At 51.8% G+C, this 25,698-nt stretch overlaps 1 protein-coding gene and 1 pseudogene across 1 annotated transcript; both read left to right on the top strand.

Annotated features, from left to right (window-relative positions):
- Positions 1-20,769: 20,769 nt before the first annotated feature.
- PNMA8B (PNMA family member 8B) lies at positions 20,770-24,784 on the top strand. Its single transcript, XM_005589658.5, has one exon. It carries the CDS (start codon positions 21,168-21,170, stop codon positions 23,070-23,072), a length of 1,905 nt encoding a protein of 634 aa, XP_005589715.1. The 5' UTR covers positions 20,770-21,167; the 3' UTR covers positions 23,073-24,784.
- Positions 23,073-24,784, top strand: LOC141409151 (uncharacterized; annotated as a pseudogene).
- Positions 24,785-25,698: the final 914 nt, after the last annotated feature.

Below are 25,698 nucleotides of genomic sequence, written 5' to 3'. Positions count from 1 at the left end.
GCTTGAACTTGGGAGGCAGAGGTTGCAGTGAGCCGAGATCATGCCATAGTACTCCAGCCTGGGCAATAAGAGCGAAACTTTGGCTAAAAAAAAAAAAAAGGTAAAATGAGGTCCCATGGGTGGGCACTTAATCCAGTCTGACTGGTGTCCTTATAAGAAAAGGAGGCCGGGTGCAGTGACTTAAGCTTGTAATCCCAGCACTTTGGGAGGCCGAGACGGGCAGATCACGAGGTCAGGAGATCGAGACCATCCTGGCTAACACGGTGAAACCCCGTCTCTACTAAAAAAATACAAAAAAACTAGTCAGGTGAGGTGGCGGGTGCCTGTAGTCCCAGCTACTCGGGAGGCTGAGGCAGGAGAATGGCGTAAATCCGGGAGGCGGAGCTTGCAGTGAGCCGAGATCTGGCCACTGCAGTCCAGCCTGGGCGACAGAGTGAGACTCCGTCTCAAAAAAAAAAAAAAAAAAAGGAGACCAGGACACAGCCCCAAGCAGAGGGAAGACCATGTGAGGATACGGGGAGAAGACGACTGTCTGCACAGCCAAGGAGAGAGGCCGCAGGAGACACCAACCTAGCCAACATCTTGATTTTGGACTTCTGGCCTCCAGAATTGTGAAAAAGTTAATTTCTGTCATTGAAGCCTCCCATTCTGTGATAGTTTGTTACAGTAGTCCTCAGCGCATAGAATACGATGCCATTCGTATGGCAGACGGTCTCATTGTATACATGCGCGTTCATGTGTGACTATCCCTGTGGGGTGCAGAGATGGCTGGGGGAGTTCCCCACTGTCCTGCTCAAAAGGTGGAGCCTGCCCCGCCCTCCCCAACCCTTTCCGTGACCTTGGCTTAATCACTGTGGTCTTGATAAACTTTTCCTGCCAGTTCCCTCTGAGACTTCATTTCCTCCCAGGACTGGGTCCTGCGTTCCCGTCTCACTTTAAACTAAGTAAGAATATTTATAGAAAATGCAAGGCCCAGCTGGGCGCGGTGGCTCACACCTGTAATCTCAGCACTTTGGGAGGCCCAGGTGGGCGGATCATGAGGTCAGGAATTTGAGACCAGCCTGGCTAACATGGTGAAACCCCGTCTCTACTAAAGACACACACAAAAATTAGCTGGGCGTGGTGGCGTACTCCTGTAATCCCAGCTACTTGGGAGGCTGAGGCAGGAGAATTGCTTGAATCTGGGCGGCAGAGGTTGCAGTGAGCTGAGATTGTGCCTTTACACTCCAGCCTGGGCGACAGGGCGAGACCCCATCTCAAAAAAAAAAAAAAAAAAAAAATGCAAGGCGCCAGGATAGAGGACTTCAAACTTTGTTTTGATGCCACCAGAAGTGTTTTTGAAAACTTGTCTCCTCATCATATCAAATATTTTCATCATGTAAATTGAAAAAAGTTAATTATTATTATTTTCGAGATGAAGTCTTGCTCTGTCACCCAGGCTGGAGTGCAGTGGTGCATTCTTGGCTCACTGCAACCTCCGGCTCCCAGTTCAAACAATTCTCCTGCCTCAGCCTCCTGAGTAGCTGGGATTACAGGGCCCACCACCACACCTGGGTTTCACTATGTTGTCCAGGCTGGTCTCGAACTACTGACCTAAAGTGATCCGTCTGCCTTGCCTCCCAAAGAGCTGGGATTACAGGCCAAGCCACTGCACCCAGCCATGGCTACTAAGTTCTTAGGACATAAATACTTAGGTTGTTTAGACCTCACCCGATGAGGAATTGAACAGTTAGGTATTTATTTGGGGTGCTATGGAAAAATGATGGCTGGTGCGTTGAGCAAGTTTGGGCGATCTGCACCAGGGCACAGGGGTTGAGAGCCTGGGCTCTGGGCTCAGAAGACCTTGATTTGCCATCTCACTTCACCATTCTTGGGCTCCGTGCAACTTCTGCGCCTGTAAAATGGGAATCGTTCAGAGTTATGGGATTAGTGACAAAAGCCCTTGTAAAATATTCAGACAATCCCTGGCCTGTCTTAGGAGGCAATAAATGTTAGCTTTATGAATTTATTTATGTAACCAAAATGGACTCATTCTATGTACGTTTTTCTCCAATGATTTTTTTCTTCTTCACTTACTATTACCTGGACATTTTTTCCAGCCTCCCCAAAGGGACCTAGATTGTTTTTTCTAATAGGTGCACAGTTAGACTGTTCCTTCCCTTTTCCTCAGTCTGCACCCTTCAGTTTTGTTTTGTTGTGTTTTTGTTTTTTTGAGACAGAGTCTTGCTCTGTCACCCAGACTGGGGTGCAATGGCGTGATCTCAGCTCACCGTAACCGCCGCCTCCCAGGTTCAGGAGATTCTCCTGCCTCAGCTTCCCCAGTAGTTGGGACTACAGGTGTGCGCCACCATGCCCAGCTAATTTTTGTAGTTTTAGTAGGGATGGGGTTTTGCGGTGTTGGCCAGGCTGGTCTCAAACTCCTGATCTTAGGCAATCCACCTGCCTTGGCCTCCCAGAGTGCTGGGATTACAGGCGTGAGCCAGTGGCACCTGACCCTCAGAGTCTTTTTAAAATAAGAATTTCCAAGACCTTGAGGTTCCCTGGGCGCCCCTGAACCTGGGATACAGACCTACAAAAGCCTGCTGTTTCCTCATCAGAAAATGGGTCTTGTTCGCCCCTCCCAGATCCTCACCCTGTAGTTCCTTTCCCTTCTGGGGAAGGAGTTCCATTTCCTCCTGGCATTTGAAGTCTCTGTGCCCTGCCCTGGCTAAGGCAGGGTAAATCTCACTTCTGCCACCCCCATGCCTCGTGACCCAGGACAGCTCCCTCACTTTCCCTGAGCTTCAGTTTCCTAAATGTATCACAGGGATAAATTAATAGAACCCGCATCCCTGGGCTGCTGTGACACTTTGAGAGGTTAGCCCCTAGAGCTATGAAGAATCTGCCCTAAAGCAGGCAGGCTCCCCGGGCAGTGGCAGTGGGGAGGGCTGCCTGGCTAGAGGCCCCCTTTGCACGAGCTGCCCCCCTCCATCCTCATCAAGGAGTCTAACACCCAGTCACCACTCTCTGTTTTGAGAAACTTCGCCAAAAACAGGACAAAGAGCTGTGAAGCCACAGAGGCTTGAGCTGGAAGTTTACCTGCAGCTTGGATGCTGTGCGACTTGAGAAAATTAAACACCCTCCCTGATCCTTGCTTTCCTCCTCCTCTACCTTGGCTAGGTCTCATCTAGCGGTTGATTTAGAGATCAGGTGTGTGGAGCACTTAGCAGGGGCCTGACATGCAGTAGGGCTGACGTTAGCAGTTATTCATGTTGCTGTTATTCCTTTCTCCTTAGGTGGGGGTGGAGGGGGGATGGTTTAGGACATGTGGCAGATGCATTGAATTCTAGATTTTTTCTGCCCTCTAGTGGGCATGAGGAGCCACCGCTCCGGGAAAAGGAAAATGCATTCACCCTTTGTTAAACAGAGTTACGTGAATTCATTCTTTTTTTTTTTTTTTTTTTTTTTTTTTGTGAGACCGAGTCTCGCTCTGTCACCACCCAGGCTGGAGTGCCATGGCTTGATCTTGCCTCACTGCAACCTCCACCTCCTGGGTTCAAGCGATTCTTCTGCCTCAGCTTCCCGAGTAGTTGGGACGACAGGTGTGCACCACCACACTCGGCTCATTTCTGTATTTTTAGTAGAGACAGAGTTTCACCGTGTTGGCCAGGCTGGTCTCAAACTCCTGACCTCAGGTAATCCACCAGCCTATGCCTCACAGAGTGCTGGGATTATAGGCGTGAGCGACAGCGCACGGCCCATTCTTTTGTTTAATAAACCTTCTCGAGATTCTTCTCCATGCTGGAGACCCAGCAGTGACCATGACAATACTGGACCTGCCCTCTTGGGACTCAAAGTCCAGCGAGGGGGAGAGAACTGACAACCCCAGGGGGGCACCCGGCCCAGTCCAGGTGCTTGAGGCTGGATGAAACCAGGGAGAAGGGTTGGCCAGAGCTTTCTTTCCAGATCTGGAGCACGTGGTGAAGGGCTGGGCGTTGTCTTGAGGGGACTGGGGAGCCATGGCAGGTTCCGGGCAGGGGGAGGAGCAGGGGCAAATTTGTGCTGCCATGGGTGAAATGCGTGGGATGGGGGAAGACTGGGGATGGGAGACCTGAGGCTGAGAGGGGGATAAGGAGGCGCCTGGATAAGGGGTGGGGCCATGGGTGTAGGGGGAATACCAAAGTGAAGCCCCTGGCTCGGAGGAGAGGGAAGGCCTTAACCGCTCATGGTCTAAGGGAGGAAAGGATGGTCTCCAGCCAGATGCCCCACCTCATTCAGGCCTTCCTCACTGGGGGCCCCATCTGGAGTGCCCATGTGCACACCACAGCCCAGAGATTCCAGTAAGTCCTGCCGCCTGGGACAGGCCGCCAGGTTGGCCAAGGATGACCAAGAAAACACCATTTGGCCCCATCCTGGGGAGAAAGAATGGGCATTTGTGTGGCCAGGATTAGGGGTGGACTAGGGAAGGGTGTGTGTGTGTGTGTGTGTGTGTGTGAGTGTCAGCATCAGGGGTGACGGTGTGTGGATATGTGAGAGGGTTTCAATGGGTGTGGCGTGTGTGAGTGTACAAAGGTGTGTGAATCTGGGTATGCTGGATGTGCAAGTGTGTCTGTGTGTGAACGTGTGGGTGTATCTGGATGTGTGTGTTAGAGTGTGACTAGGAGTGTGAGCATGACCAATAGGAGAAATATGGCTCTGTTCTGTCCGGCTCACCGGCAGCCAGAAGTCTTATCTCTGGTGTTTCCTGAACATCGCTGTTACCCTGTTTTTTTTTTTTCAAGATGCCCAGATTTCATATTGTTCAAACACACATGCTCTATGAACAATTTGTGCAGTTGACATAATCATCACAGGGTCCTGAGGCGACATTTATCCTCTTCAGTTTATGAAGAAGATGATGGTATTAAGAGATTAAAGTAAAGACAGGCATAGGAAATCACAAGGGTATTGATTGGAGAAGTGATAAGTGTCCATGAAATCTTCACAATTTATGTTCAGAGATTGCAGTAAAGACAGGCGTAAGAAATTATAAAAGTAGGCCGGGCGCGGTGGCTCAAGCCTGTAATCCCAGCACTTTGGGAGGCCGAGACGGGCGGATCACTAGGTCAGGAGATCGAGACCATCCTGGCGAACACGGTGAAACCCCGTCTCTACTAAAAAATACAAAAAACTAGCTGGGTGAGGCGTCGGGCGCCTGTAGTCCCAGCTACTCGGGAGGCTGAGGCAGGAGAATGGCGTAAACCCGGGGGGCGGAGCTTGCAGTGAGCTGAGATCCGGCCACTGCACTCCAGCCCGGGCGACAGAGCCAGACTCCGTCTCAAAAAAAAAAAAAAAAAAAAGAAATTATAAAAGTATTAATTGGCCGGGCGCGGTGGCTCAAGCTTGTAATCCCAGCACTTTGGGAGGCCGAGACGGGCGGATCACGAGGTCAGGAGATCGAGACCATCCTGGCTAATACGGTGAAACCCCGTCTCTACTAAAAAAATACAAAAAAAACTAGCCGGGCGAGGTGGCGGGCGCCTGTGGTCCCAGCTACTCAGGAGGCTGAGGCAGAAGAATGGCGTAAACCCGGGAGGCGGAGCTTGCAGTGAGCTGAGATCCGGCCACTGCACTCCAGCCTGGGCGACAGAGCGAGACTTCGTCTCAAAAAAAAAAAAAAAAAAAAAAAAAGTATTAATTTGGGGAACTAATAAATGTCCATGAAATCTTCACAATTTATGTTCTTCCGCCGTGGTTTCAGCTGGTCCCTCTGTTCGGGATCCCTGACTTCCCGCAACAATGATCGAGTGTGTGTTTTGTGAGTGTGTTGGCTCTTGTGTAAGTCTGTGTGTGTAGGTGTGTGCATATTAGTGTGACTATGACACTAACTGACAGGAGCCCACGGCCACACCTTGAACCTGACAACCCCTGCTCTCAGTCTCTGTAAGGACCCATCCTCAGCATGCTCCCAAATTTTGGATGTCACCTTCAGTATAATCGTCACATACTGGGGACTTCCAAATACAGGTTTGCCATCTTCTCATATAGCCAAAACCAAATAAATGCAAAATAAGTAAAAACAAACACAGAAATGAAACCAATGTAAAGAAAGGAAAACATAAAACCAAAGAAAGAGTGGGAGAGGATTGCAAACTAAAACGAGGATTTTAAATGGAAAACATGGCCAGGCATGGTGGCTCACGCCTGTAATCCCAGCACTTTGGGAGGCCAAGGCAGGCAGATCACTTGAGGTCAAGAGTTTGAGACCAGCCTGCCCAACATGGTGAAACCCCGTCTCTACTAAAAATACAAAAATCAGCTGAGCCTGTTGGCGCCCGCCTGTAGTTCCAGTGGGGCAGGAGGCTGAGGTGGGAGGATGACTTGAGCCTGGGAGGCTGAGCTTGCAGTGAGCTGAGATCAGGCCACTGCACTCCAGCCTGGGTGACAGAGCCAGACTCTGTCTCTAGATACATATATAAATAAATAGAAAACATTTACATTTTTATAAATCACACTTCCTCACTTAACTGTCCCCACTCTTGTTCAGGTTCTGGCCCCCTGGTGGAAGTCGGGCGGGCGCCTTCTGGGGGCTGACATTGAGGACCAACATGAAGTCAAATTTTCGTCCCATTTCTCAAAGGAGGAAACTGAGGCTCAGAGGTGAGGAAGAGCTCGAACCCTGTCTGTCGAGCCCTCTGATCGCCACCCTCTTGTCCCTCCGGCGGGTTAGACCCGATGTCGCGCTGGTCCCTACAACATCATCCCCAGGGGCTCAAGCACCTCCGGTAGTTCAAGCAGGGAGAGGAACGCCTGAGACACCCAGCTAGGAGGGAGGAAGGAGAGTTCCGCAGATGACAGGCGACCTCCTCCCCGCCACCCCCAGCCGGGCAAGACCCGCAAGAGCCGCGGCGGGGGTGTTCTCCACCAGGGGGCGCTGCAGGGCCGCTGTCTATAGCGCCAGCTCTGTGCTTTCCGGGTGAGAATCAAATCATCCCAGAACCGTCTGGCCCTGTGCCTCGGCCTAGTTGTCCTCAGCCTGGCGTGTATGTTAGAATCACCTGGGAGTGCTGAAAGACCCCAGTCTTCAGGCCATACCCCAAAACAACGGAATCAGAGTCCCTGGGAGTGGAGCTAGGGCATCAGTGTTTTGCAAAGCTTCCCCTAAGTGATTCCAGAAGTGCAGCCAGATTGGGAACCACTGACTATGGGTTTTCATGACAAAGTAAGAAAAGATGCAGAAGAATATGTACAGTGTGACTGGACGCGGTGGTTCACATCTGTAATCCCAGCACGTTGGGAGGCCAAAGGCCGGCAGATCACTCATCAGGAGTTGGAGAACAGCTTGGCCAATATGGTGAAACCCGGGTTCCACTAAAGGATTAGGTACTAAAGATAGAGGAGATATCTTTTGTATCTACTAAAGATACAAAATATATTAAAATTGTCTACTAAAGATACAAAAGATACAAAGATACTTGGCTTGGCACAGTGGCTCACACCTGTAATCCCAGCACTTTGGGAGGCCGAGGCAGGCAGATCACGAGGTCAGGAGATCGAGACCATCCTGGCTAACACAGTGAAACCCCGTCTCTACTAAAAATACAGGGGGAAAAAAAAAGCCAGGCGTGGTGGCGGGCGCCTGTAGTCCAGCTACTCGGGAGGCTGAGGCAGGAGAATGGCGTGAACCCAGGAGGCGGAACTTGAAGTGAGCCAAGATGGCACCACTGCACTCCAGCCTGGGCCACAGAGCGAGACTGTCTCAAAAAAAAAAAAAAAAAAGTTCGCCCGTATTCATTAGAACAATAACTATTATTTTTGTAGCTCTTACTATATTACAGGCACTGTTTGAAGTGCTGAGATGGCTTTAACACAAATTTAGGCGCTCTTACAGTGCACATTTTACAGGTGGGGGAAACTGAGGCCCAGAGATGGTACATGCCTTGCTTAGGGTCATATAGCGCTGGAATCTGAACACAGGCAGTCTGACTTGACTCAAACCCCATTCATGTGACTCTAGAGTCTGTGCCTGGGCGACTGCCAATTGTTGCCCCCTCTCCCCCACCCTACAAGCCCCAGGCAGGGGGAAAGCGGGGTGTGGCGGAGCAAGGGCCAAGAGAACAACGGGAGTGAGTGGAACGGATCGCTAGGGGCCTGAGGTGCTGGCCTGGGAGAGTTCACCATCCTGAGGCTTGCAGTGGTCTCTACACCTCCCCTCTCCCACGAGGGGGTCACAGTCAGGTGTGAGGTGGGCTGGCGGTGACTAGCGCTGATTAATAAAAGTTTATTGGACTTGCTGAGTTCCATGCAGGCCTCGCTGGGAGGCCTGCTCTAGGAGGCAACAAGCCTTCCATCTTCTTGACGATGCTAAGAGAATGAGATCCCTATTTTCAGGTACATAAATGAAGGCACCAACTGGTAATTAACCGGCCGAAGGTTGTAAGTGACAGCGGGGGCTGGGGGTGGGGTGAGACCAGGCAACAGCACTGCAAATACCCGTCCCCCACCCAACCCCGTCCCCAGCTCTTGTATGCCCCTGCCCCACCCCACAGCTCTCCACTCAGAACCAAGAATGTCCTCCCTCGTCCTCTCCCTGGGATAGGTAAAGGCTAATTTGGAGTCAAAACTCCAGTTTTCTGGGATGATTCCCTCGAAAATCCTGCCGTCTGGGCTGGGTGCGGTGGTTCATGCTTGTAATCCCAGTGCTTTGGGAGGCCGAGGTGGGTGGATCACTTGAGGTCAGAAGTTTGAGACCAGCCTGACCAACACGGCGAAACTCTACTAAAAATACAAAAATTAGTCGGGCATGGTGGCACGCACCTGTAATCCCAGCTCCTTGGGAGGCTGAGTCAAGAGAATTGCTTGAAACCGAGAGGCGGAGATTGCAGTGAGTGGAGATCACATCACTGTGCCCTCCAGGCTGGGTGACAGAGTGAAACTCTGCCAAAAAAACCCAAAAACAACAACAAAAACAACAACAAAAAGAAAAGAAAATCCTGCTGTCTGGGAGGCTGAGGCGGGCGGATCACAAGGTCAGGAGATTGAGACCATCCTGGCTAATACGGTGAAACCCCGTCTCTACTAAAAATATAAAAAATTAGCCGGGCGCGGTGGCGGACGCCTGTAGTCCCAGCTACTCGGGAGGCTGAGGCAGGAGAATGGCGTGAACCCGGGAGGCGGTGCTTGCAGTGAGCCGAGATTGCACCACTGCACTCCAGCCTGGGCAACAGAGCGAGACTCCATCTCAAAAAAAAAAAAAAAAATTCTTGCTCTCTGAAACCATAACCATGAATTTGGGAACTGAATTTAATCCTCCTTGAGTTAAAAATAGTAAACATTGTTGCTGCCATCTCTGGGTTACAAAAGTGCCCATCTCGTAGCTGAGTCCTTGGCTGATACTCTCGTGGTGCCTGGGGGCAGAGATGGTTCTGTCCATTCCAGAGAAACACAGATTTAGACTCTTCAGGTCTTTTCTCTGCCAGCTGTTGCCACAGGGCACACTGTGGGGCATGGTATCCAAGATGATTGCCATCAGTTCTCCTCCCCTTTGAGCCCACTACCTTTCCCATCAAAATGGGATCTGTTTCTCCTCAGCTTGAACCTGGGCTAGCCTTAGGACTTGGTTGAACCAATAGAATTCAGCACAAATGATGCGATACAAGTTCCAGGAGTTTGAGGCTGTATTGAGCTATGACTGTGCCAGTGCACTCTAGCCTGGGCGACAGAGCAAAACACTGTCTAGATTCTACCATTGACATTTTATCATGCCTGCTATATCACAGGTGTGTCTGTATCCCATATCCATGAAGCCATGTTTTTTTATGCATTTCAAAATAAATTGCAGATTATCTGTCCACTGCCCTTTTAATGCTTCATATCATTAAGGTTTAATTGTTTGTTCTTTTGACAGAAGAATGTAAAATACACACAAAATGCACAGATCTCAGGTATAAATTCAGAGTTTTGACAAATACATACTTCTGAAAAATCAAATGCCTATCAAAATACAGAACTCAGGCTGGATGTGGTGGCTCACACCTGTAATCCCAGCACTTTGGGAGGCCGAGGTGGGAGGACTGCTTGAGTCCACGAGTTTGAAACTAGCTTGGGCAACATGGTAAAAGCTGTTTCTACAAAAAAATACCAAAATTAGCTGGGTGTGGTGGTGTGTCTGTCATCCCAGCTACTCGGGAGGCTGAGGTGGGAGAACTGCTTGATCCCGGGAGGCTGAGGTTGCAATGTGAGCCAAGATCACGCCACTGCACTCCAGCCTGGGTGACAGAGTGCGATCCTGTCCCAGAAAAGGAAAAAATAGAGAACACCCCGTCATCCGAGAAAGTTCCTGCGTGTTCCTTTCCAGCCAGTCCCTGAACCCCAGAGGCAAGCACTGCTCTGATTTTTTTCCGCCATAGGTTATAGTTTTGCCTGTTCTAGAACTTCATACGAATGGAATCATAAAAAGATGTACACTTTTAGTCGGGCATGGTGGCTCACGCCTGTAATCCCAGCACTTTGGGAGGCTGAGGCAGGCGGATCACCGGAGGTCGGGAGTTCGATACCAGCCTGACCAATGTGAAGAAACCCCGTCTCTACTAAAAATACAAAATTAGCCGGGCATAGAGGCGCCTGCCTGTAATCCCAGCTACTTGCGAGGCTGAGGCAGGAGAATTGCTTGAACCTGGGAGGCAGATGTTGCGGTGAGCTGAGATTGCGCCATTGCGCTCCAGCCCAGGCAACAAAAGCAAAAAAAAAAAAGAAAGAAAAAAAAAAGATGTACACTTTTATGTCTTGCTGCTTTACTCGTGAGGCTGATCTTGAACTTAAACCAACGTCTTTTTCCAAGGAAAAGGTTTTTCTGGCATCAGCCATCTCTTGATTAATTCCTTATCAGGCTAGTGTCCCGAGGGTCCAGTTATGCAAAATATTTAACAAAATATTTTAACAATTTTTTATGTGGTCCCCTGGGATACACTGGTCTTTGGAGGTCTTTGGATACCTCTTCATTCCTTGTCTTAAAGCAGATCCTGGTCAACTTGGGTCACTACCTGTTTCCTCCCAAGAGTGGGTTTTTGTGTTGTTGTTGTTGTTGTTTTCTTTTCTTTTTTCTTTTTTTTTTTTTTTTTTGAGACAGAGTCTTGCTCTGTCACCCAGGCTGGAGTGCAGTGGCCGGATGTCAGCTCACTGCAAGCTCCGCCTCCCGGGTTTATGCCATTCTCCTGCCTCAGCCTCCCGAGTAGCTGGGACTACAGGCGCCCGCCACCTCGCCCGGCTAGTTTTTTTGTATTTTTAGTAGAGATGGGGTTTCACCATGTTCGCCAGGATGGTCTCGATCTCCTGACCTCCGGATCCACCCGCCTTGGCCTCCCAAAGTGCTGGGATTACAGGCGTGAGCCTCCGCGCCTGGCCAGAAGTGGGATCAATCTTAAGACACCTTACTGCTGAGTGCAAAAATAAAAATAAATAAATAAACCATGAGAAACAAAAAGAGATAGATCATGGAAAACAAGTTATGCAAATTTAGCCTAGGTGCCCCCAAACAGCAATGCACATTTTGCAAGACACATGAAAATAAAAGGACAGCCATCACAAAATGAAAAGTGGAAAGGAATGGGAGAGGGGATGAAGATAAAACAGCATTTTTAAGACGTGGAGGCAGGCGGAGTCGACAGCTCCTTGAATGTAAACGTGTTGAAAGGCACAACTGCCATCACCCTCCAGACACACGGGAGATAAATTGATTTTGTGTTGAGGATGTGCTGATCTGGTTTCCCTGGCAACACTGCTGGTGAGGCTGAAAAAAGAGGAGCAGAAAGACAACGGAGGGGAGATGAGTCTGCAGTGCACTTAACTCCCATGATTCAATTGTAAGTTGCTGGAGAAACACACACACACAGACACACACACATACACACACACATGCCCGGCTGAAAAACGTTTTTTCTATTTGGGGCCCTAGGGAACATTGTGTTATATTCTGTAGTATGTATATTCTCCAACTATTTGGTCTCAGGACCTCTCAAATTATTAAGAATTATCAAGGACCCTAAAGAGTGTTTGTTTATGTGGGTTGTATCTGTCGATATTTACTAGGAATCTCCCCTCATAAATTAAAAGAATATGGTATTTATTAACCCTTTCAAAAATAGTGAGCCATGATGATTGAGCCACTGCACTCCAGCCTGGGTGACAGAGTAAGACTTTGTCTCAAAAAAAAAAAAAAAAAAAAAAGAGAAAAGAATAGACCTTGAGCCCCAGGCCCAAGTAGGGGCATGTGGAGCCCGAAAATGTCCTGCCTAGTAGCAAACATGTTACACACTCATGTGGATAACATATATATATATATATATTTAACTAGGATTTTTATTATTTATTTATTTTTTTTTTTATTTTTTTTTTGAGACAGAGTCTTACTCTGTCTCCCAGGCTGGAGTGCAGTGGCATGATCATGGTTCACTGCAACCTCGAACCTCCCAGGTTCAAGCAATCCTACCTCAGCCTCCCCAGTAGCTAGTATTACAGGCATGGGGCACCACAACTGACTAATTTTTTGTATTTTTTGTAGAGATGGAGTCTCCTTATGCTGTCCAGGCTGGTCTTGAACTCCTGGGCTCAGGCAATCCTCCTGCCTTAGCCTGCCAAAGTACTGGGATTACAGGTGTGAACCACCTTGCCTGCCCCTAAAAATAGATATAGATATATTTTCCAAAACAAAACAAAGTTAGTGAGAAGAGTGGCACTGTAGTATTTTGGTGTTTTTTCAACTCACTTTCATGTCTGGCTCAACAATCCTTGACCTGCTTCCTGGTTCAGCCAGCTGCAATATGGTATGGCATGTAGCCTCTGGAAAATTCCACTGAACACTGGTAAGAGTAAGAGTGAAAAGACAAATAATGATTTAGTATTTTGAAAGTGGTTTTTATCTCATGGATATGCTGGAATGTCCTCACAACCCTTGGAGGTCCCCAGACCACACTTTGAGAACCCTTCTCCAATAGTGCCAGTTCCAGTTAGGCAGATTCACTTGTATTTTTCTCAAACACAAAATGAGGGGGAGAAGAATTTCGAACAACTTTTTTTTTTTTTTTTTTTTTGAGACAGAGTCTCTCACTCTGTCACCCAGGCTGGAGTGCAGTGGCGCGATCTCGGCCTATTGCAACCTCCGCCTCCTGGGTTCAAGCGATCCTCCCACCTCAGTCTCCCGAGTTGCTGGGACTCCAAATGCATGCCATCAGGCCCAGCTAATTTTTGTATTTTTAGTAGAGACAGGGTTTCACCATGTTGTCCAGGCTGGTCTTGAACTCCTGGCCTCATGTGATCCACCCGCCTTGGTCTCCCAAAGTGCTGTGATTACAGGTGTGAGCCACCGCGCCCGGCCTTGAACATTTTACGCCCTTTCTTCCAGCTGTTTCCGTTGGAATCTTAGAGGCAGTGGCTTGGTGAGTCATAGGCTCATCTCTGCCTAAGAAGATATCATGATTCCAGGGGAAAAGCCCAGGGTGGGACTGGGCAGGACATGTTGGGGCTCCTGATGTCCCTGCCTGGCTGGTCCCTGTAAGATCTTCTGTGCACAGGGCTTGGGGTTCATGGTCTATCCTTTTTTTTTTTTTTTGATGCAGGGTGTTAATCTGTCATCCAGGCTGGAGTGCAAGGGCTCAGTCATGGCTCACTGCAGCCTCGACCTGGCAGGCTCAAGCAATCCTCCCACCTCGGCCTCCTGAGTAGCTGGGATTACAGAAACCTGCCAACATAATCAGCTAATTTTTTTTTTTTTTTTTTTTTTTTTTTTTTTTCTGAGACGGAGTCTCACGCTGTTGCCCAGGCTGGAGTGCAGTGGCGCGATCTCGGCTCACTGCAAGCTCCGCCTCCCGGGTTCCCGTCATTCTCCTGCCTCAGCCTCCTGAGTAGCTGGGACTACAGGCGCCCGCCCCTGCGCCCGGCTAATTTTTTGTATTTTTAGTAGAGATGGGGTTTCACTGTGGTCTCGATCTCCTGACCTTGTGATCCGCCCGCCTCGGCCTCCCAAAGTGCTGGGATTACAGGCTTGAGCCACCGCGCCCGGCCTAGCTAATTTTTTTTTGATGGAGTCTCGCTCGCTCTGTTGCCCAGGCTGGAGTGCAGTGGCGCAACCTCGGCTCACTGCAAGCTCGGCCTCCCAGGTTCACACCATTCTCCTGCCTCAGCCTCCCAAGTAGCTGGAACTACAGGTGCCCGCCACCACACCTGACTAATTTTTTGTATTTTTAGTAGAGGTGGGGTTTCACCATGTTAGCCAGGATGGTCTCGATCTCCTGACCTCGTGATCCACCCGCCTCAGCCTCCCCAAGTGCTGGGATTACAGGCATGAGTCACCGCACCCGGCCATGACCAGCTAATTTGGGTATTTTTGGTAGAGATGGGGTTTCACCATGTTGGCCAGGCTGGTCTTGAACTCCTGGCCTCAAGTGATCTGCCTGCCTCAGCCTCCCAAAGTGCTGGGATTACAGGTGTGAGCCACCACTCAACAGCCCAACATATGAATTTTATTTTAGTTTAGTTTAGTTTAGTTTAGTTTAGTTTAGTTTGGTTTGGTTTGGTTTGGTTTGAGACAGAGTCTTGCTCTGTCACCCAGGCTGGAGTTCAGTGGTGCAATCTCAGCTCACTGCAACCTCCACCTTTCAGGTTCAAGCAATTCTCCTACCTCAGCCTCCTGAATAGCTGGGATTGCAGCCACGCACCATCACACCTGGCTAATTTTTGTATTGTTAGTACAGACGGGGTTTCACCACTTTGGCCAGGCTGGTCTCGAACTACTGACCTCAAGCAATCCACCTGCCTCAGCCTCGCGGAGTGATGGGATTACACGTGTGAGCCACCACATCCAGGCTCCAACATATGAAGTTTAAAGAGACATAATTCAGCTCCTGTACCTTTGGGTCCTTCTATAAACCAGACGCTCTCCTCGGGAGTCCCCTTTGCATTCCAGCGTGCCACCCCATCCTGTCCCACAGTGAGAATGCAATCTTCATCCCAGTAACACTCAGGGCCAGGCACTGTTCCAACACACACACATACATACACACATACACACACCCCTCTTAAATCCTCACAACCTCACGATAAACTGGGGCCACAGAGCCATGAAGAGACAAAGGGACCTGCCTGGTTATTGGGCAAGTGTAAAAACTAACCCAGGTGGCACTTTGATCTTGGACTTCCAGATTCTGGAACTGGGAGAAAATAGATTTCTGTTATCTAAGCCACCCAGCCTGTGACACTGTTGAAAAATCAGTCTACAATGATCTGGGTCCAGAACCTAACTCCATTTTAGCCCTCATAGCGCCTCTGTGGCAAGTCAGAAAGACTCGTGCTCTGCACTGACCATTGCTAAAACATCCTTTCAGCCCCTCAAATGACTCAACATAGAATTACCATATGCCGGCTGGGCGCGGTGGCTCACGTCTGTAATCCCAGCACTTTGGGAGGCCGAGACGGGGGATCACAAGGTCAGGAGATCAAGACCATCCTGGCTAACACGGTGAAACCCTATCTCTACTAAAATATACAAAAAACTAGCCGGGCGAGGTGGCGGGCGCCTGTAGTCCCAGCTACTCGGGAGGCTGAGGCAGGAGAATGGCGTAAACCCGGGAGGCGGAGCTTGCAGTGAGCTGAGATCCGGCCACTGCACTCCAGCCTGGGCGACAGAGCGAGACTCCGTCTAAAAAAAAAAAAAAAAAAAAAAAAATTACCATATGCCCCGGGGTTCCTCTCCTAAACATGTCTACCCAAAAGAAATGAAAACATATGTCTACATAGAAATTTGCACACAGCATATTCATCATGTTTTTATGTTCATATTCATGATAGCCAAAAAGTGCAAACAACCCAAATGTCCATCAACTGATGAATGGATAAAGAAAATGTATCCATTCTATGAAACATTGCTCAGCCATAAAAAAGAATACAGGCTGGAGGCTGAGGCAGGAGAATAGCGTGAACCTGGGAGGCAGAGCTTGCAGTGAACCGAGATCCGGCCACTGCACTCCAGCCTGGGCGACAGAGCGAGACTCCATCTCAAAAAAAAAAAAAAAAGAGGCTGGGTGCAGTGGCTCACGCCTGAAATCCCAACACTTTAGGAGACCAAGATGGGCAGATCACCTGAGGTCAGAAGTTTGAGACCAGCCTGGCCAACATGGTGAAACCCTGTCTCTACTAAAAATACAAAATTAGCTGGGTGTGTCGGTGGGTGCCTGTATTCCTAGCTACTCGGGAGGCTGAGGCAGGAGAACTCGGAGAACTCCTTGAACTCAGGAGGTGGAGGTTGTAGTGAGCTGAGATTGTGCCATTGCACTCCAGCCTGGGTGACAGAGTGAGACTCTGTCTCTAAATAAATGGAACAGAGCATTGGATGACACATGCCACACAACACTGAACACAGGATGCTGAGTGAAACAAGCCGGACACAAAGGACCACATATTGTATGACTCTATTGACATGAAATGTCCAGAATGGGGAAGTCCATAGAGACAGAAAGCAGATTAGTGGTTGCCAGGGGCTAGGGGGAAATTAGAGGGTTGGAGGGTGACGGCTAAGCAGTGTGGGATTTCTTTTTGAGGTGATGAAAATGTTTTAAAATCAGTCGTGGTGTTGGTCACACAACTCTGTGAATGAACTAACAGCCATTGAGTTGTACACTTTAAATGGGTGGGTATATGAATCTTCATTTTTTTTTTTTTTTTTTTTTTTTTGAGACGGAGTCTCGCTCTGTCGCCCAGACTGGAGTGCAGTGGCGCGATCTCGGCTCACTGCAAGCTCCGCCTCCCGGGTTCACGCCATTCTCCTGCCTCAGCCTCCGGAGTAGCTGGGACTACAGGCGCCCGCCACCACGCCCGGCTAATTTCTTTTTGTATTTTTAGTAGAGACGGGGTTTCACCGTGTTAGCCAGGATGGTCTCGATCTCCTGACCTCGTGATCCGCCCGCCTCGGCCTCCCAAAGTGCTGGGATTACAGGCTTGAGCCACCGCGCCCGGCCATGAATCTTCATTTTTAGAAGAATTTCACCCATGGTTATCCACAACGACTTAGAAAAGTGTCAGCTTCGTCGTGCATGATGGCTCATGCCTGCAGTCCCTGCACTTTGGGAGGCCAAGGAAGGAGGATCACTTGAGCCCAGGAGTTTGAGGCCAGCCTGGGCAACATAGCAAGACCCCATCTCTACAAAAAATAAAATTAGCCAGGTGTGGTGGTGTGCTGTAGTTCCAGCTACTCTGGAGGCTGAGGTGGGAGGAGTGTTTGAAGCCAGGAGTTCAGGACTGCAGTGAGCCATGGTCATGCCACTGAACTCTAGCCGGGGTGACAGAGCAAGGCTCTGACTCTAAAATACACACAGAGACACACACACACACACACACACGAAAAGTGCAAGCTTCCTGTTTCTCTTTTTGTTGTGTTTTCCAATCTTGCAGTTATAGATACGGTTGTGCTGAGTGTATTCACACACACGCACACACACACACGCGCACACACTCTCCCTAATTAATTCTTGCAAACAAATTCCTGATGGCCCTGTGTGACTGCCGAGCCCTTGAAATACGGCTACTCCAAAGGGACTCATTATGAAAAGAGAGTGTCTGATAGCTCATTAATAATTGTTTTATATTGACGACTGTGCAAATGACAACACTTTGTATATTTTGGGATAAATAATATATACTCTTCCTTTTCTTTTCCTTTTTCCCTTTTCCTTTTCCTTTTTTTTCTTTTTCTTTTTCTTTTTTTTTTTTTTTTGAGACAGGGTCACCCTCTTGCCCAAGCTGCAGTGCAGTGTTGCATGATCATCACTCACTTCAGCCTTGATCTCCTGGGCTGAAGCGATCCACTTACCTCAGCTTCCTGAGTATCGGGCACTACAGATGTGTGTCACTAAGCCTGGCTAAGTTTTGTATTTTTGTAAAGATGAGGTTTTGCCATGTTGGCCAGGCTGGTCTCAAACTCCTGGGCTCAAGAGATCCACCTGCCTCGGCTTCCCAAAGTGCTGGGATTACAGGAGTGAGCCACTGCGCCCAGCCAAAATCCATTCTTAACATTCACTTTTCTTGCTTCTTTTTTATTTATTGAAGATAGCCCCCTAGGAAACTGTTTTTCTTTCTTTCTCTTTCTCTCTCTCTCTTTCTTTCTTTCTTTCTTTCTTTCTTTCTTTCTTTCTTTCTTTCTTTCTTTCTTTCTTACTTACTTACTTAATCAATAGATGTAGAAAAAGCAACTCGAATTTTTTTTTTTTTTTTTTTTTTTGAGACAGCGTCTCCCTCTGTCTCCCAGGGCTGGAGTGCAGTGGCACAATCTCAGCTCGCTGCAACCTCTGCCTCCCAGGTTCATGCGATTCTCCTGCCTCAGCCTCCCAAGTAGCCGGGATTACAGGCGTGCGCTACCGTGCCCAGCCTAGATTGGAGATTCACATGTCAAAAATGACACTTTGGGCTGGGCATGATGGCCCACGCCTGTAATCCCAGCACTTTGGGAGGCTGAGGTGGGTGGATCACCTGAGGTCAGTGCTGGCTGGCCGCAATGAGAAATTTTAACATTACACATGCAGTTCGAATTTGGGGCTGGCTTTCCATTCCTGCTGAACAATGCTGCTCCGGAGACAACAGTCACATCACATCCATCTGTGGATCAGGAAGATCAGAGGAGGAACAAGTGGTGGAAAATGGGAGTGAGTAAGCAGTTTGCCCAGTTGCCATGGTAACCTTGCAATTAAACTGTCCTTAAACGTAAAAAAATCCAAACACAACAGTAGGGGGGTGGGTCTGGTGGCCAAAAAAAAAAAAAAAAAAAAAAAAAAAGAGGTGTTTTGGTTTCCTATTTATTTGTTTATTAACAGATGCTTTGGGCTGAGCACGGTGGCTCATGCCTGTAATCCCAGCACTTTGGGAGGCCGATGCTGGCGGATCACCTGAGGTCAGGAGTTCGAGACCAGCCTGGCCAACATGGTGAAAACCCGTCTACTAAAAATACAAAACTAGGCTGGGCGCAGCGGCTCACACTGTAATCCCAGCACTGTGGGAGGCTGAGGTGGGCGGATTACGAGGTCAGGAGTTTGAGACCAGCTTGCCCAACATAGTGAAACTCTGTCTCTACTAAAAATACAAAAAATTAGCTGGGCGTGGTGGTGGTCACCTGTAATCCCAGCTGAGGCTGGAGAATGGCTTGAAGCCAGGAGGCGGAGGTTGCAGTGAGCCAAGATCACGCCACTGCACTCCAGCCTGGGTGACAGTGTGAGACTCTGTCTCAAAACAAACAAACAAAAAACAAAACTAGCCGGGCATGATGGTACATGCCTGTAGTCCCAGCTACTCGGGAGGCTGAGGCAGGAGAATGACTTGAACCCGGGTGGTGGAGGTTGCAGTGAGCCGAGATTGCTCCATTGCACTCCAGCCTGGGTGACAGAGCAAGACTCCATCTCAAAAACAAACCAACAGAACAGATGCTTTTATAATGGTAAGTTCTCAATAAATACTTCTCTTAGCCATCTTTCATGGAGCACTAGCTGTGGGCCAGCCTCTCTTCCAAATGCTTTCCTGGATTATTCCCTTTAATCCTCATGAGAACCCTTTGAGGCCAGGCATGGTGGCTCACCATGTAATCCTGTAATCCCAGCACTTTCAGAGGCTGAGGTGGGCAGATCACTTGAGGTTAGGAGTTTGAGACCAGGCTGGACAACATGTGAAAACTTATCTCTACAAAAAATACAAACATTTGCCAGATGTGATGGTGTATGCTTGTAATCCCAGCTACTTGGGAGGCCTGTCATCCTTGCTACTTAGGAGGCTGAGGCAGGAGAATCGCTTGAACCTGGGAGGTGGAAGTTGAAGTGAACCATGATTGTGCCATTGCACTCCAGCCTGGATGATAGAGCAAGACTCCATCTCAAAAACAAAACAAAACAAAACAAAACACCACAAAAACAAAACAAAAAAACCTTTGAGGTAGGGATGATGGTTGAGATATAAACCTACCAGCTGGGCTACAGAGCCAGATTCATATAGAGTAGGGGACAGCCTTATGGCCAACAAGGGACAGAGAAGCAAATGCATGTTTACAGTAGCTATGACTGACGTTCACAGGCCCCAGTCTGCTGTCCCTGTCAAGGGAAATGCTTTCTTGCAAAATTCATGGCAGGTCTAACAATTATACATATGCTCAAAGCGTGTGCAAAACCACAGGATTTATTGTGCATGCATAGTTCAGAATACAGGAACGTGTGTGGGAGTGAGGGCAGGTGCCATTGAGTGGGGCCTGTACCCTGCAAGTGAGGCCCATATACCCTGAATGGTGTCTTGCTCACAGATGGCGCCTGGGCCCCCCTATTTGATACTGAGACCCGTATACTGTGAATGAGGCCAGTATCCCGAGTAAGTCGTGGTCCCACGCTACAAGGCCAGTGCCCCTTGATTTAGGCCTATATAATCCTGAATTCCACCTGGCCACTGGAAGAGGGAATTGTAACCCCCAGTGAAGCCTGTACCCCCTGGAAGGAGGCTTCATATCCCCTGAATGAGGTCGGGTCTCCTCGAATGATTTCTGGCCCTCTGTGGTTTCGGCGTTTTTTGCTGGTTAATGAAAGTGGTGCTTCCAGGCCCCAAGTCCTTCTCATTGGGACCTTTAAGAGAAGCGTCTCAGGCCACAGCGACGCAGACCCCAGCTCAAGGCTGCACCGTTGCCATGGAGACGGTTGGGCGGGGGACAGGGGAGGGCGTGCGCCTCCGTCTGCGCAGGCGCAGGCCGGAGCAGCCGCGTCGCAGCGGAACTGCTGAGATTCAGGCTCAGGGTGCGCGCTCAGACGCCGCGCGAGCGCCAGGCAAGCGGCGGCTCCCACCTCCCACGCCCCTCCAGGTGCACTCGGCGCCGCCCCCCTGCACCTGGTCGCGGTGCCGAGTCACTCAGGCCTCTGTCAGAGAGGGAGGGAGCTGCCCTGGAAAGCAGACACGTAAGCCCCCTGCGGATCCTCAGACAGCTCTGGAGAGGGGTCCCGGGGGAGGGTCACTGCGTCCAGCCGGCCAGCAGGCAGCTAGAACCCCCGAGGCCCGAGCCCCACTCCAGCCTTGCCACATTCACCGGAACCGGGACTCTAAGCCCTGCGGGTGGCTTGACAGGGTTGCATTGACACCGTGCGCTGCAGCCCACCCCTATCTCGGGCTCCCTGCTGCTCCAAGATCAGCGCCGAGGGGGCGGCACCATGGCCATGAGCATTTTGCAGGACTGGTGCCGGAGCCTGGACGTGGACGCGCATAGGGCCCTGCTGGTCACTGGCATCCCGGAGGGCCTGGAGCAGGCAGACGTTGAAGCCGTCCTGCAGCCGACCCTCCTGCCCCTGGGCACGTTCAGGTTGCGACACATGAAGGGCTTGATGAACGAGAAGGCCCAGGCCGCCCTGGTGGAGTTTGTGGAGGACGTCAATCACGCTGCCATTCCCAGGGAGATCCCAGGCAAGGACGGGGTCTGGAGGGTTCTGTGGAAGGACCGTGCGCAGGACACGAGGGTCCTGAGGCAGATGAGACGCCTGCTGCTGGATGACGGACCCACGCAGGCCGCGGAGGCTGGGGCCCCCGGGGAGGCGCCCACCCCTCCAGCTTCGGAGACCCAGGCCCAGGATTCTGGGGAGGTGACAGGGCAGGCTGGCTCGCCTCTTGGGGCAGCCAGGAACGCAAGGAGGGGCCGTCGGGGTCGTAGAAACAGAACCAGACGCAACAGGTTGACCCAGAAGGGCAAGAAGAGAAGCCGAGGAGGGCGGCCGTCTGCTTCCGCGAGGAGTGAGGATGAGGACTCTTCCGATGAGAGCCTGGGCATCGTGATCGAGGAGATCGACCAGGGGGACCTGAGCGGAGACGAGGACCAGAGTGCGCTGTACGCCACGCTCCAGGCGGCTGCCAGGGAGCTGGTTAGGCAGTGGGCGCCCTGCAGCTCGGAGGGGGAAGATGGTCCCCGCGAGTTCTTGGCTCTGGTCACTGTCACCGACAAAGCGAAGAAAGAAGAGGCAGAGAAGGAGCCAGCTGCGGCCGAATCCATCCGCTTGAACACCAAAGAAGACAAAAATGGCGTCCCCGACTTAGTGGCCCTGCTGGCTGTGAGAGACACCCCGGACGAGGAGCCGGTGGACAGCGACGCTTCGGAGAGCGACTCGCAGGAAAGTGAGGACCAAGAAACAGAGGGGTTGGATAATCCTGAGTTCGTGGCCATTGTGGCCTATACCGACCCGTCGGACCCCTGGGCCCGGGAGGAGATGTTGAAAATCGCTTCTGTTATCGAGTCTCTAGGCTGGAGCGACGAGAAAGACAAGCGAGACGCCCTCCGACAGGTCTTGTCCGTTATGTCCAAAGACACTAACGGGACCCGCGTGAAGGTGGAGGAGGCGGGCCGCGAGGTGGACGCCGTGGTCCTGCGCAAGGCCGGGGACGACGGGGACCTCCGGGAGTGCATTTCCACCTTGGCGCAGCCAGATCTCCCTCCCCAGGCGAAGAAGGCTGGGTGTGGCCTCTTCGGGGGCTGGAGCGAGCACGGTGAGGACGAGGGGGGCCTTCTGGAGCTGGTGGCGCTCCTGGCTGCCCAGGACATGGCGGAGGTGATGAAGGAGGAAAAAGAAAACGCCTGGGAAGGTGGGAAGTACAAATACCCCAAAGGCAAACTGGGGGAGGTATTGGCGCTCCTGGCCGCCCGGGAGAACATGGGGTCCAACGAGGGGTCAGAGGAGGCTTCGGACGAACAGTCCGAGGAGGAGTCGGAAGACACCGAGAGCGAGGCGTCGGAGCCCGAGGACAGGGCGTCCAGGAAGCCCCGGGCCAAGAGGGCGCGCACCGCCCCCAGGGGCCTGACTCCGGCCGGCGCGCCCCCCACCGCGTCCGGGGCCCGCAAAACCCGCGGGGGCGGCCGAGGCCGAGGCCGGGGCGTCACTCCCGAGAAGAAAGCCGGGAGCCGGGGCTCGGCCCAGGACGACGCCGCGGGAAGCCGGAAGAAGAAGGGGAGCGCGGGCGCCGGGGCCAATGCCAGGGCAGGCGAGGCCAAGGGCCAGGCGCCCACTGGATCCAAGGCCGCACGCGGGAAGAAGGCCCGTCGGGGCCGGAGGCTGCCCCCCAAATGCCGCTAGTGGCCCCCCGGGAAGCCGCCCAGGCTGCGAGCAGGCCCCGCAGGGCGCCTGCCCGAGTGTGGCCCCCGCCCTCCCCTTCCCTTTTCCTGCCCTCCGCAGACGCGATCTCCTCGCTTCACCGCACGCCCGGGCCGCGTTTTGCCGGCGTCACGTTTCCCTCTCGGGCCCTAGTGGGCTCGGAGCGCCAGCGATCCCGACGGAGGAAGCCCGGATGGGAGGAGGAAAGAGAAGTGGGTGCCTGAGGCAGCAGCCCAGGGCCGAGATGGGGACGCGCTGAGTGGACCAGGGTTGGGGGGCCCGGGTCGCCCCCGCAGGGTGTGTGTGTGGACGCCAGGCACCTGCAGAGGCGAGCAGGGCTCTTCGTGGCGCTCTCGGGGCCTGCGCCTGGCAGGGACTGTCGGCTGCTGTCGCCCCTACCCCAGTCTGACTCTGCCCTGGGTCTGTGGTGGAGGCTCAGTCACCAGCTGCACAGCGCGTGTCAGGGCGCAACTCTCAGCGAGGGGAGGCCCCAGCTCCCAGCCAGGGAAAGAGATGATTCCAGAAAGGACAGGCTGAGAGAGAGAAGGCGGTTGGGAAGGGGAGGAAGAGGAAAGGGGAGAGGAACGGTGGGGGAAGGGAAGGAGGAGGAGGAGTGGGAGGAGGAAGAGCAGAGGGAAGACGCATGCCAGCCCTGCCCACCGGGAAGCCCCTGATACACAGGAACCAGCTCCAGGCCAAGGCCACCTGCCCCGACCACAAGTTGAATTTGTCACTCAAACTGCAGTGTTTCCCAACATTCTAATTATTTGTGGAGGTGTTCCATTTGGGGTAATTCACATAAAATCCAGAGTTTTGGCTCTTCTGGGCTGCGTGGGCCCTTGCCCCCTCCCATAGGTTGTGGCTCCCCTGGTCCTCTCTATCCTCTGGAGCTGGCCCATCGCTCAGCACTGGCCTTGCAGCACTTACTAAAGGCCTTGAAAATGCCTGGGTTCACCCCCTGAGTGAATTAAAGCCAGAGGGGCCTCTGAAGGGCACTGTGAGAGACAGGCTCACCTGGGCAGTGCAGAAGCCAGCCACGTGTCCCTCCTTACAGGGGATGAAATGACCTGGGGAGGAAACCCCAGCCCTTCCCCGGAGCTTCCAGAGTAGGCGGCCAGTGCTGTGAGGCTTCACCACCTGCTGTCCCAAGCAAGCTTGAGTTGTGTGCGAGTCCACCCCGTGCTGTCCTGTACCGTATGCTTCAGCTCCCCCAACCCCTGCTGAGCTTGATTTTTCCCTAAATATCAGTCTCCACGGGACCCCACATTCGTTCATGCCTTCTTGTCCCTAGGGTAATGTGTGTGTTTCCTCGTCCCAATTTCTATCCCTTGGCAGTGAGGAGCCCATCGTGCCAGGGGGCCCTGCCCTGCTTGTCCCTGGGAAGGAATGGGGGGCCTGGGTGTGACCTCAGAGCCCGGACCAGACTGTCCCAGTCCCATGTCAGGGACACCCAGATGCAGATGCTGTCTGAGACGTGCTGCAGGGCGTGGGTGCTCCTCCCTGCTTGGAGGCTGTTCCTGGATGGCGACCCACCCACTGAGGACCAGGCCAGGTGCGCCTAGAGCTGGGCACAGCAGCCTGTGGTGTTGCCTGTGGGTGGAGAGGGCCCCAGGTGTGCTTCTCCCGTAGCGGTCCTAAACTTCTGTCCCTGTGCACTGTGTCACCTGGATCATCCAGTAAAGTGAAATTCAGCACTGTGCTCTCTCTGTGCTCTGGGCGATGGGACAGGGGGAATGTGGGAGCGTGGGCCACAGATGTCCACGGTCTGGACTGTGGTTTGCCCAGAACACCTGGGAACTGTCCTGTCACTAGTTTACATACACTGTCCTTTGCTGCTTCAGGCTCCCTGCCTGACTCTCCCTACCCAGCAGCAGCATTTCACCCCTTGCAGATCTGAGCCAGCTTCCACTCCCACCCTTGACACCTCCCCACTTCCAGCCTCAGGCCTCAGTCTCAGCTCAGAAGCCCCTGGACATCCATGGAGACCCTGCCCAGCCAATCGCCACCATAGCTTCCACCCAGATACACTCTGCGAGGCCACAGCTGCATGTACCCACCCCCCAGCCTCCACCCCTAGCCTGCGCCCTGGACCTCAGCCTCAGCCTTCCATCCTACCTGAGTTTTCTGCCTCCCTCCATCCCGTGTCCCCCCCACCACACATGGCTGCCAGAGGAGTCCTCTCAGAAGTCACACCTGGGGGTCTGTTCAACTGGGGTCTGTTCAACAACATGCTTTGGGCCGGGCGCGGTGGCTCAAACCTGTAATCCCAGCACTTTGGGAGGCCGAGAAGGGCGGATCACGAGGTCAGGAGATTGAGACCATCCTGGCTAACACGATGAAACCCCGTCTCTACTAAAAAATACAAAAATCTAGCCGGGGGAGGTGGCGGGCGCCTGTAGTCCCAGCTACTCGGGAGGCTGAGGCGGAAGAATGGCGTAAACCCGGGAGGTGGAGCTTGCAGTGAGCTGAGATCCGGCCACTGCACTCCAGCCTGGGCAACAGAGCGAGACTCCATTTCAAAAAACAAAAAAAACCCATGCTTTGTTCAACTAGGTAATCACATGGGGCAAATTGGATTTAAATGTAATTCAGATTAAATAAAATTACA

Source organism: Macaca fascicularis, chromosome 19 (genome assembly GCF_037993035.2).
Source record: "Macaca fascicularis isolate 582-1 chromosome 19, T2T-MFA8v1.1".
Lineage (NCBI taxonomy): Eukaryota > Metazoa > Chordata > Mammalia > Primates > Cercopithecidae > Macaca > Macaca fascicularis.
The sequence above is the reverse complement of the archived record's forward strand: the minus strand, read 5'-3'. Positions and strand labels throughout refer to the sequence as shown.